The sequence below is a fragment of the Solanum lycopersicum genome, chromosome 8, assembly GCF_036512215.1.
Source record: "Solanum lycopersicum chromosome 8, SLM_r2.1".
Lineage (NCBI taxonomy): Eukaryota > Viridiplantae > Streptophyta > Magnoliopsida > Solanales > Solanaceae > Solanum > Solanum lycopersicum.
Window position 1 is genome coordinate 56,457,182 of NC_090807.1, and position 13,917 is coordinate 56,471,098.

The 13,917-nt window shown below is 35.6% G+C and overlaps 1 protein-coding gene across 1 annotated transcript; it reads left to right on the forward strand.

The window, feature by feature from the left end:
* The first annotated feature begins 8,397 nt into the window (after positions 1-8,397).
* Positions 8,398-9,138, forward strand: LOC101250037 (lachrymatory-factor synthase). Its single transcript, XM_004245103.5, has one exon. The coding sequence runs from the start codon at positions 8,550-8,552 to the stop codon at positions 9,057-9,059; it is 510 nt and encodes a 169-aa protein (XP_004245151.1). The 5' UTR covers positions 8,398-8,549; the 3' UTR covers positions 9,060-9,138.
* Positions 9,139-13,917: the final 4,779 nt, after the last annotated feature.

Sequence of the window (13,917 nt, forward strand, 5' to 3'; positions counted from 1 at the left end):
AAGATGATTTAGAAAAAATATTAATAATAATATTGTTATTTCATTATGAGACAAAAATAAAATATGTATATACTATATTCTTCTCAGATATGGATGAGTCATCTTAGGAAAAGAATGGTCCGTTAAGCATCATTCTTTGAAAATAGTATGATTTGACTAATTAATAAAGAGGAAGTGGTTACGCAATGTATGTTATCAAAATTTGAAAGTTCGTCAAAAGGAGAAAAGACTTTGGAGTAAATGGCAGACTAACTAACAAATTGTGACTGTTTTAACATTAAAAATGCAACCCCTTTACCTTTTTGGCTGTTGACATATCACAATTTAACAATCTTATTGTAACCTAGAATTTTGGAAAAGGACCTAACTTATTTAATTTCCCTCCTGCAAGAGAGAAGTGTATAAATATTTTATGTGAATTAGTAAGAATCAATTTATGCTAACTTCAGTATTTCTTGTAACAAATATAATAAGATAGCTTAGGACACCCGATTTGAAACCTGATTCTTATTCCCGACATGGACCTGATATGGACATTTGATTCGGAACTTGATCCATACACCTGACATGAGTCATGAAATTTGAACTGAAACCCGATGGTGACCATGACTCGAATCAGGACAAGATCCCAAGAACAAACCCATGACCTAACCCTACTAAGACCCCGACGTTCGAACTAGAATACGATCTCGGCACCTACACTTAACTCGAGACCCGAACTCACCCTAAACACCGACCCCGGTCCAAGACACAACTCCGACTTGCAACCCCAACATCCAACTCAAACTCCAACTTTTGAAACAGAATCCAACCCCAACATTCGACCCTAGACCCGACCCTGACATTCGATCCAACACCCGACCCCAACCCTGACCTCGACACTTGACCCGAGGCTCGATATCAATCTTACCCCGCTAAGACAGGACCTTGATACCCTATTCGAGACTCAAACCCGACCCGAGACTTGACACACGACCTGAGACCTACCCCACTCCCCCCCACCCCCCCACCCCCCGAAATTCAACCTCTAATATATTGAGGATCAATATCCCAGACTTAAATTAGAATGGAAAGTTGAGGTGTGAAGTTCAAAATTATTTTGAAAATATTTTCCTTACTTTTTAAGGAAAGTCATTTTTCTTAAATTTGCGGAAAGTTAACTTGTGTTTTATGTTTTAAAATATTTAAACTAACCAAATACAAAAAAGAAAGGAAGTACAAAATGTTTTAAATTTTACGGGAACCCTTTAAGTCAAAATAGGGATAGACCTAACTTTACAATATGTTAAATAATACTTGTTAGAATTAAGTGAAAGAGATAAATACAACTGCTTGGGTTTTCCATTAGCACAACGAGATATATATAGTTACATAATCATAGTGGGTCGAAGCCCAGTAAACAAAGTCTAAACCTAATCTCAGTCAACACTCATCCTCAAGTTGGAGCATGACATCGTGAATGCCCAACTTGGATAAAAGAAACGAAAAACAGGGATGAGATAGAGGTTTAGTAAACAAATCAGCACGCTGGAGGCGCGTGGGAACGTAGTGGGTTGAGAGCTCGTGACGGCGTACGCATTCGCGTACAATATGGCAATCAATGTCGACATGTTTCATTCGCTCGTGAAACACTTGATTAGCTGCGATATAAAGAGCAGATTGGTTATCACAATATAACCTCGGAAGTGAAGTAGCCGCGACTCCGAGACATCCGAGGATATGCTGAATCCACCGAATTTTGTAACAAGTGTCAGCCATGGCACGGTACTCAGCTTCTGCGGAAGAACGAGAGACTGTAGTCTGTTTCTTGGTCTTCCAAGAAATGGGAGAGCCCCCAACAAAACAAAATAGCCGCTGACAGGACAAGTAGCCCAATCAGAATCACAATAGGCCAAAATCTGCAAATTACTATCAGCCCGGAGAAGAATGCCCTGACCCGGATAACCCTTGAGGTAACGGAGCACGTGCAGAGCAGCGTTGAGATGGTCAACTCTGGGCTCGTGCATAAACTGGGACAAGAGATGAACATAATAGGCCAAGTCCGGGTGCATTATCGTCAGATAAATGAGACGGCCAACCAATCGACGATATTTGCCGGGATCGTGAATTGGCGCATTGGTCTACGTGGCCAAGCTGTGACCAAGGGACAGAAGGGTCGCGGCCGGCTTACAGTCGGTGAGTCCGGCTTTCTGTAAAATTTCCAGTGCATATTTGCGTTGGCACAACACTAAACCAGTTGAAGAGCGGGCACATTCGATTCCCAGAAAATATTTTGAAGGCCCCAAATCCTTCAGCTGAAAACAATTGTGTAAATATTTTTTATGAAGGAAGCACATAAACTGGGGTTGTTACCTGTGACTAAGATGTCGTCGACATAAATTAAGATAGCCAGGAAGTCGGTGCCACGTCGAAAAATGAAGAGCGTATGATCCTTATGAGCCTGTTTGAAACCATAACACCTCAATGCAATTGTCAGTTTCTCGAACCAGTTCCTGGGTGATTGTCGTAGACCATAGAGAGATTTTCTCAGTCGACAAACTTTGCCGGGGCTTGCATTAGAATAACCAGGTGGAAGCCGCATGTAGACCTCCTCAGTAAGGTCCCCGTGTAAAAAGGCGTTATTCACATCAAGTTGGTGAATTTCCCAATTCTTGGCTACGGCAACGGATAATAAGATTCGTACAGTTCCCATTCGGGCAACTGGAGCGAAAGTATCCGTATAACCTGTTCCGAATTCCTGATGATTTCCCAAAATAACCAATCGTGCCTTGTCTCGTTCTTTAGACCCATCAGCGTGAAATTCAGTCTTGTACACCCATTGACACCCCAAAGCGCGCCTATCGATGGGAAGATCAGTCAACACCCAAGTCTGATTATTTTCCAAAGCCCGAATTTCTGATTGCATAGCCTCCCTCCAATTGGCAAATTTAACAACATCCCGAAAGGACCGGGGGACGTCTGTAGCAGAGATGGCAGCCAACAAACCACGATACCTGTCATGCAATTTTTTCATAATGAACGTAGTTAGTGATAGGGAACCGTGTACCTAAACGAAGAGCAGTCGAAGGACTAGTAAAGGGAGGTACAGACGTAGCAGACTGGAACACATATTCAGAAAGGTATCCAGGCGGATGACGAACACGACCCGAAGCCCGGGCAAGTGGCTAAACCACGCCCGGGTCGACGGGAGGGACGGTGGCCGTGGACTCTGTGGCGGAGGTGGGTTCGGGTTGCTGCACCGCAATGGTGTTCGGCTGGGTAGTGGAGACAACGATGGGAAAGTCGGCGTGTTGGACCGGCGGTGTGTACGTCGTGGCCGGCAAGGTGGTAGGAGTAGTTGCGAAAGGAAAAATCGTCTCGTCAAATGCAATGTCACGTGTATGAAAGAAACGATGATTCTCCAAATCGTACACCCGCCAACCTTTTTTCCCAGAAGGATAACCGAGGAACATACATTTGAGACTACGGGGTGCAAATTTATATGGTGGACGCTGGATGTTTCGGACAAAACACAGACACCCGAAGACACGTAGCTGGGAAATATCTTGTGGGGCTTTATTTAGTATTTCGAACGGAGACTTGCCACCGATAAGGCGCCTAGGTGTGCGATTGATGAGATAAACTGCAGTACGTACATACTCCCCCCAAAACTCAACAGGGAGGGACGCCTGAAACATTAAAGAGCGCGCCACGTTTAAGATGTGACGGCGCTTGCGCTCGACCCGCCCATTTTGTTGGGGCGTTCCGACACATGATGTTTGGACGAGGACGCCCACGTCGTGGTAAAACTGACGAAGGGGGGTATTAAGAAATTCAGTGCCATTGTCAGATCGAATAATTTTTATTGTTTCATGGTACTGAGTTTGGATCAACATAAAAAACTGTTTTAAACAAGATGTGACCTCACTTTTATCACTTATGAGGTACACCCATACAGCTCGAGAGTGATCATCCACAATGGTCAAAAAATAATATGACCCAGAAGACACACAGGTGGAGTAAGGACCCCACAAATCACAATGAATTAAATCAACAGCTTTATTAGAACTAGAAGAAAAACTTGAGCGAGTTTGCTTAGAATAAAAACAAATCTCACATGACTCTAATTGTTTAATATCTGAGGGGGATTTATTAAAAGGAGGGGAACATAAAATTGCAGGAGACAGATGACCAAGCTGCTTATGCAACAACTCGACCTGGTCGACTCTAGAGGCTAACACGAAAGCTTGAGACTGGAACACGTACACTCCGTTAAAAGCCGTACCTCGACCAATCTCCATTGTCAAAACACGGTCCTGTAACACACAACAACAATCATCAAAAATCACACGATAATTGTTAAACTCAATCAGGCATCCAATAGAGATCAAGTTGCATTTCAAGGTAGGGACGAACAGCACATTTCTCAAAAATAAATTGGCAGAAATCTGTACACTACCACAGTAATTGGCCATAACACGAGTGCCATCCGGGAGGCCAATAGAACACTCAGGGACAGACATAATATCATAAAGAGATGGAAAATTACCCGTCATGTGGTGTGAAGCACCACTATCAATTAACCAATCGGGTGACAAAGCATGAACCTTACCCGTGTTATTGCCTGATTGTGCAGGAGTGTCGAGCATAATCAATAGTCGGGTCATCTGCTCGGCCGACAGCCCGAAAAGGACCCCGCTTTGGCTGCTGCCGGACGTCGATGCTGGTACGGGCGTTGGACCGTCGGTGTGTGCAGCCGTGCCGCTATCGCGACTTGTGGACTGCTCACGGCCAGGTGGGCCACGACCTCCTCGACCCCCGCGTCCGCCCACACAACCCCCTCTTCCTCCATTGGGAAAACCGACCAAAAGAAAACACCGTTCGGCAGAGTGACCAGTTTTCCCGCAATGGGTGCACTTGTATTTCGGGGGTGGTGTGGGTTGAGTTTCAACCGCGAATGTCAACCCATCGGTTCGGTCATCACAGTTACGCACAATCGACTTGTATCTCTCCTCCTAAGAGACAAGATAGTAGGCTTCGTTGAGAACAGGAAGTGGGCGGGTGCCGAAGATCTGAGAGCGAGTCGCCCCGAACTGAGCATCATCAAGCCCGAGGAGAAACGCCTGCGTCTTCTCCTCCTCAAATCGAAGACGCATTTTTGCAGCCGCAGGACATATACACCCGCAAGTTGGATCAATCGAACCATACAATTGGTTCCAGACAATGATGAACTGATTGTAGTACGAGACTACAGACTGACCTTTTTGCCTCAACATTTGTAGGTCAGACTTTAACTGCCACGATTTAGGAGCATTCGTGCCTCCATATCGTGCCTTCATATCGGTCCACAATTCGTGGGCAATTTTTTGAGCGACGAGACTCGGCTGGATCGTCTCGTCGGCGCTGTTAAAAATCCACGAACAAATGATGGAATTGTTCGCTTTCCAGGCATCAAGTTCCAAAACGTTCGTCGGCTTTGGAAAACCCTTTTCATATAGAAAACCAATCTTGCTTCTACCTTCAAGCGCATTACAAATCGCTTGCTCCCAAACGTCAAAATTATCTCCCTTCAGTAGGTATTTAGTGAGAGAATTACTCGGACCTTCTGACGGGTGTAGATAATAGACGGAGCTCGGATCATGGATCGGTCGGACAGTCGCAGCAATCACCGTGGAAACAGTGATGGAAACAGTGCTGGATTGAGTGGACTCGGCAGTCATGACGTCTCGTGGGGGCTGTGGCGATCGGCCGTTCGGAGGCTTCGGCGTGCAAGACGGCGGCGACGATCAGGAGATCGTACGTCGGTAGCGGAAATGGTCGGCTCTCGGCTAGGGTTAGATTCCCGGTCGAGGCTCTGATACCATGTAGAATTTAGTGAAAGAGATAAATTCAACTGCTTGGGTTTTCCATTAGCACAACGAGATATATATAGTTATATAATCACAGTGGGCCGAAGCCCAGTAAACAAAGTCTAAACCTAATCTCAGTCAACAATACTGTTATATTAATATTTACAAAAATTAGAAAAGAAAAGGAACAAAAATTAAAGTAGATGGTTCCAAGTCCAATGAATATTATGCAGTATTTTTGTAAAAGGTGAATGGAGAATCACGCTAAAAAGAGAAACAATTACGGAAATTATATAATACAATATAAAAGAAGAAACAATTATTATTATTTTAATAAAAGAAAAATTACAAGTAATTTCAGCAAGTTTTTGACTTTGGCCATTTCATTTTAGGTTTGGCTTTAGTCATTTTTGTATTTTATTTTATTTAAATATAAATATAATACAAAAGAAAAAGACAACAGGAACATAATAAGTGCAGTTGTCTTATGTGACTTTAGTCCACCCGCCTGCTGTTTGTTTCCTCCTGTTCGTAATGATAATAATAATAACATATTCCGTTAATTTTATAAGTAAAGCTCAAAGAAGAGTAAATATATTCAAATTATATTATTATATTATTACTTACCGAAGATAGAGAGTTTCTTTCAAAAGATTTTTGGCTCAATTTTAGTAAATGTAAAATTAATTTTCTAAAATAAAAAAGAAAATAATGCAAAGTCTACCAAAAGAACAAGAAAATAATATAATTAACGGTACATAATAAACAACATATATTAGGATAAATTATTGAAAACAATGATAAATAATAATGAATCTCAAATATAAGAATTATGGTAATATAACTAATGCAATAACAATACACCAATCACTCTAAGCAAGACTAGGGGCATAGCTATATACTGTTGGACACCCTTCGTCAACAAATTACACCGTATATGCAAGTAAAATAATATACAAAGTGTTAAATAATATAATTTGGACACCTTTAACATAACAAGGTGTTGTAGCCTAGTGATTTAAGGAGCCTTGAAAAAGTCAAGCATTTAAGTTGTTTGTGAGTTCAAATCTCGCTAGCAATAGCTTTTAAGCCTCTTTTTTCAAATATTTTCCTCGTTTTTTTTTCCAATTTTTTTCCTCGTTTTTTTAGGCAACTTTCACATATAGCAAACAAAAAAATCATATTTGTATAATATACCAAACTTTGCATAATTGCGCTCCATAGCAAACATAAAAACTGTATAATTCGCTATACATATAAAAGTGTATAATTCGCTGGCCTAAATTGTATAATTCGCTGGCTTAAATTGTATAATTCGCTGGCCTATTTCGCCGCAATTGTATAATTAGCTTTGCATACAGTTGAATCGAATTAAAATGTATGTATATTGCATAATTATAAGTGTATAGCAAGAAGATATATGTTTTTGTCGCTTTATACAAAAACAGAAACACAATATATACACTTCTGTTGTATAAAACTAGAAAAAATTGTATTTCACTGCAATTGTATAATTCACAATTGTATAATTTTTTGGCCTTTTTCTCTGCAATATTTGAAGTAAAATGTTTGTAAATTATATAATTAAGTGTATAACACGAAGATATACATTTTTGCATGTGTAAATACAATTTTCTCTCGCTTTATACAAAACAGAAACAGAAATTATACACTTTTGTGTATAAAGCGAGAGAGGCGAGAATGGGAGAGTGGCGAGCGAGACTTCTGGGAGAGAGACGCCTGGCAATTTTTTGTCAATGTTTGCTATGGAGCACAATTAAATCAAACCCTAGCTATTCAATTTAATTTAGGTTATTAATTTGCTATTTTATACAATTTTCCCTTTTTTATATATAAATCATGTATATTGTGTACTTTTTTTCACAAATTTTCATGTATATTATATAATTAAATTTTTAAGATTTCTAGTGCACTCTTTCATTTTTTTTCAAAATTTTCATGTATATTATGTAGTTTAATTTTTAAAATTTCTAGCGCATTCATTCATCCAAAAGAAAAAATATACTCATATACAATTATTAGACACACCTTATGAAATTTTTTACTGTACTACTAAGCAAGACAATATTATATTTTCTATCAACCTTTTATCCTAATTTTATCCGTCACACTCCTCTTATTGAAGATCATGTCCTCAATTGATAACATGCGTCATATCTTTTCTCGTTTCTTTTTCATAGTAAGAAGATACTACTGACACACCCCCTGTACACCACATACTCGGATGTCTAGTGGGGTCCTTCCTAGGCCATGTGTAGAGAGCCCACAACCATTCTAACTAGGCCCAACGAAATTTGGTACTCCTTTAGTGTAAATTATTGAGATCTTTTTCACAATATAAAATAAGTGAATTATTTAAAATTTAAAAAATTATTAAATTTTTTTCATATTTATCCTTAATGTAACAAAATTCTGAATTACTTTATCTTATCACAATTTGAGAATAATAATAATATTTAATTTTTAATATATATTCTTAATTATTTTCTATATTTAAATCTCAACATTTCACGTAATAAACGCATTTAATGTGCTTTCCAACCAGATAAAAGGAAAAGAAACCAAACCAATAAAAATAAATTACTAGTTGTCTTAATATGACCATGGAGAAACGTGACATACAGAAAATTCCATATCATACAAACTTTATTTATATATAATAATCTTCCCAACAAATTGGATCTAAATTCATCTTCTATAATGGAGCAACAAAAGGATTCACAACCAAAGTGGGAAGCAAAAGTCTCAACAACATTACACAAGGCAAGTGCAGACCAAATATTTTCTCTTTTCAAAGATTTTTTTGGGCTAAACAAATGGTTTCCCAGCTTGTCAACATGTTATGGCATCCACGGCGAAAATGGCGAGGCCGGTTGCATACGATACTGTACCGGATTCTCTCTCCCTCCGGAGAGAGGTGGTGGTGCCACCGGAGAAGCCCCGGTGAGCGGTTGGTCTAAGGAGAGGTTGGTGGCTATTGATCCAACGGAGAGGATATTAAGTTATGAGATGGTGGATTGTAACATTGGGTTTAAGTCATACTTTTCAACGGTCAAGATTGTTCCAAATGGAGTTGATGGATGTGTGATTGAGTGGTTTATCACCGTTGATCCAGTTGAAGGGATGAGATTGGAGGATTTGGTCAACAAGTATGATGTTGGCCTGCAAGGAATGGCTAAGAACATGCAAAATGCCCTAACAAGTTCATAAGTTTTTTTTAATTTTGGGGGGATTTTATGTTTATTATTTCCTATGTCATATATTAATGATATGAATTCTACTTAATTAATATTTCTTCCCTGAATTAACTCAATATTAATAAATTGAGGGTATAATAAGAAAATAAGTATCGTCATTTTTTAATTTATCAATAAATTAAAAAAGTAGAAATGGTGTAGAAGTAGATTCAAATTGTGTGGATACAATAATTTATGCTTTGCAGGACTTGCTTTCATATAATTTTATTTGCACTTTCTACAAAGCATTGAATCATTGTACATGATCTATTCCTAGTCGAATCTTTTATATTGAGAACCCATACATATGAAATGATATAAAACTCCAACATTTTTATCAGAGAAGTAGCTCCGAGAGACACAAATAAATATTACTTCTGATGAAAACGTATGTTTGAAAAAAAAAATCACTTTTAAATGCATGTTTGAATTAGTTTATTCTTAGGTGTTTTAAAATTTTAAGCAATTTTTCAATTTTAAAAAAATGAAATTTGGACCAATAGTCCGCTGGTGTATTGGGTTCAAGGTGAGCCCAAACCAAAACAAGGATCAAAATACATGCCAAGTTGTAGTTTGAGGAGAGTAAGATGGCATATGAAAAATCTCACTATATTTTTCAAACACAAAATTCATAGGAACTCTCACCATCAATATAGCATTTTAACCCATCCTACTTCTGGCAATGACCACTTTACTTTGATTAAAAAAAATTAAAAATATACTTTAGAAATGAATTGACCCGCCACAGTCGCATGTCATATACTTATGAATTGGAGTGACTATTTTCTGGCCTCTAAAAAAAAAGGGAAAAGGGTCAAATATGCCCCTAAACTATTCAAAAAGGTCTAGATATATCCTCCGTTTAAAGTTTGGTTCACTGATGCCCTCGCCGTCCAACTTTTGGTCCAAATATGCTCTTATGAGCGTTAGTTGCCATGTTGGACATATCCAACTCATTTTTTATTTCTTTAAATGCCACATGGAATTGTCATGTCATTTTGGCCTTACCACATAACATTTATATGAAAATGGAAAGATATTCGGACTCATAAACATCTAATCCAACCCCTTTTTAAATAAATTATCCGACCAATTTTCAACAATTTTATTTAATTTTTATTTTTTTCGATAAATTTCGAAAATGAGTAATTGATTAATAAAAAAATAGCAAAATATGAAAAAAGTATAAAATTAACGCCAAAAATTTATAAATAATTATAGTAATCTTAAATTCAATTTAAACACTTTTTTTCAATTTTTTTTATTTTTTCGATAAATCCCGAAATGAGTAATTGATTAATAAAAAGTATGAAAAATATAAAATTAACGCCAAAAAATTAAAAAAATAAATATAGTAACCTTACATTCAACAATTTCAATTTTTTTTAAATTTTTAATTTTTTCGACAAATCCCAAAAATGAGTTTATTAACAAAAAATATAAAATTACGCAAAAAATTCAGAAATAAAAAATATAAAAATATGAAAAAAAAATATAGAATATTATTTTTTAAAATTATTGAATTTAAGTTTACTATATTTATTTGTGAGTTTTGACGTATATTTTTTTCTTCATATTTTTCCCTTTTTATTAAAAAATTACTCATTTTCGGGATTTGCCGAAAAATATATAAGTTTTTTAAAAAATTGTAGATTGAAATGTTACTTTATTTATTTGTGAACTTTTGGCGTTAATTTATATTTTTTTTCATACTTTTCATATTTTTTATTAATCAATTACTCATTTTCGAGATTTATCGAAAATAAAAAAATTTTAAAAAAAATTGAAATGTTAGATTTAAGGTTACTATATTTATTTGTGAATTTTATATTTTTTTCATATTTTTTATTAATCAATTGCTCATTTTTGGATCGGATTAGGTGTTTATGAGTTCGAATATCTTTCCATTTTCATATAAATGTTATGTGGTAAGGCCAAAATGACATGGTGATTCCATGTGGCATTTAAAAAAATGAAAAATGAATTGGATATGTCCAACATGGCAACTAACGATCATAAGGGCATATTTGGACCAAAAGTTGGACGACGAGGGCATGAGTGAACCAAACTTTAAACGGAGGGTATATCTAGACCTTTTCGAATAGTTTAGGGGCATATTTGACCCTTTTCCCAAAAAAAAAGGTAAAATTATAATTTATTTTTTAAAATTTTATAATAATCTAATGTGTGAGATACAGTAATTGTCAAGTAAGATATATTACACTTTATATATGATACATTAATCTGATATACATTTTATTCATGATACACTAGTTGACGCGCGTGATATCCTAATCTAATGTGTGAGATACATTAATGTAATGCACAAAAATGAGAAATTTTGGAAATTTGTAAAACTTATTGAGGATAATGGAAATAAGTAAACTAAAAGGTGAAATTTTCGTAATTAATCCAAAAAATAAATCAGTCCATCTTGTCAAATTTCAAAGTTTGTATAAATTAATTCGAATAAAGTAGATAAGTTCATGGAAAAATAACATAATTCATTCATTAAGTTCTCTTATTACCATTATCCCATATTAGTTTTACAAATCTCCAAAATCTCTTATTTTTTCACATCATATTAGTGTACTTATTATATTAGTGTACTTATTAGATTAGTGTATCTCACGCATCAAATTAGTGTATTATGTATAAAATATGTATCAAATTAGTGTATCATCTATAAAATATAATGTAACTTACTTGACGATTAATATATTTCGAGCATCAAATTAATATATCAACACTTATATTATTATATTTATTTTTAAAAAATTATAATTATAAACTTATAAAAAAACAAATGATAACATTATCTTAAAAATATGTAATTTTTATAGTTTGCGCTAAATTCGTATGGACAACTCTAACTACGAGGAAGAGCAAATGGTGGGTCGCGCCAAAAGGCAGTCATCATTACCTCGGTAATAAGCTTAATATAATTTGTCCAAGTAATAACACTTGTCTAGAACATTAATTAAATAAATACACCTTTCATTTCATGAATTATTGAGTTGCTTTATCCTTTAAAAAATGAAGATTAAAATATAAATAGAAATATAATTGTTTATTTTTATTATTATTAATTATTATTCAATTTATAATTAAATATCAAATCTTAAATTAATAATTAATTTAATATTAATTAATAAAATATTATAAAAATAGTCTTTAAAATTAAATAATTAAATTAATTTTTAAAAATAAAAAATATTTTTAAAATTCAATTAATATGAAATAGAGGGAATAGAGAATAAGCAATTCACTTTCTAGTTGTTGCGTCACAACAACAATGTCAGTGAGTAGGATCTTTGTAGGTGGGGCGGAGCCCCTTGTATGAAGGGGTTCATTCGTATTTTTGGCAAAAAATTATGTTATTTATATATAATTAAATAAATTTATATATATGTATAGTAGATGTTGAATCTCCTTCAGCAATTTTATGTGTTTATTTTTACAAATTTAAATTCCTTATTAAAAATCTTGACTCAGCCTCTATTTATAAAAAATTCTCACTAATAAATTAAAATATAAAGACTAAACTAAATTAGAATGATGTATGGGCTTTACTATATAGAATGTTATGCATTAATCAAGTTATTTTAACGATCACCTTTAAAATTTGAAAGACGTTGTAGGCAGTGAAGTTTTATTAATAAATTCATATTAAATTTGGGTTAAATCTTAAATCATCATATGTTGACCAAGTCAAATTATTGGTTGATAAAGTCTGATTAATATGTAAGTCAAAATTGTATGAGTTAAATCAAGTCCAAATCACTTGGGTCAGTCCATTAAGTTGACAAGATGAGCCCAACTCATGTTCTTCAGGTCTAGGGGTAAAAATTGCTCAGATCAAAATACCCCTAAAACTCTAAATTCAGCATATATACAGTGGTCTTCTTCTGACCAAAAGACATAAAAAGTCATACATACAAAAATACATAGTTGCTCTTCAGTGGTGATCTGCAAGTCTTCCGCATACAAAGAAGTCTTCGCTCCAAGTGAGCCGAAAGTATTCCATCAAACCAAGATCATTCGTGAAAAGAAAAATCAGAGGATTACATGACGCAGCTTCAAGGATAGTACTTCTTTAAGAATTTTCCATTAATGGAACCAATCCGCAAGACATCTGCATCCACAAGTTTGGAAGCTCCGCTTGAATAGACTTCTTGGATGACGTATGGTCCATCCCATTTTTAGGTGAACTTGCTTTTCGATTTATGAGATATGATAATTGGTCTTCTAACTGCAAGAACTTGATCACCAACATGGAAGGACCTTAGGCGAACCTTTTTATTGAAAGCACGAGAAAGACGAGCTTGATAGCATTCAAGACTTTGTTGAGCTTCTAACCTTTTCTCATCGAGAGCTTCCAAATCTTCAAGACGCAGGCGAGAATTATCTTCTTCAATAAGTCCCTATTCGATGGCTAGCCTCAATGAAGGTATTTGTCGTTCAAGTGGAAGGACTGCTTCAGTTCCAAGGTTGATTTCTTTCAATGCATCAACGGTCACCTTTACTCCTTCTTCAAGTTCGGGTGGCACATCTTTAGCATCTTCATCTTCTTGAGGTTCTACATCGCTGAAAGATATGTGGTAACACCATGAAACATTCTCCGACTCTCCAGCAATTTTAATTAGAGAATAAGTATGTATTTCATCTTGTGTAGTGATATGATATGAAGAGCCAACACTTTCTTCATCTTCCTCGCGTTTCTTAGTGTAGACCATAACATGTGACTTTGCCTTTAGTACTTCTCCACATGAGACCACAATGTTCGTATGTTGCTTCATTCTAGAAGGGATTAGACTTTGAAAGTCTTTAGG

Bases quoted from the DNA above. Each gene is read 5' to 3' on its own strand.
- LOC101250037 (XM_004245103.5), top strand. From the start codon at position 8,550: ATGGAGCAACAAAAGGATTCACAACCAAAGTGGGAAGCAAAAGTCTCA.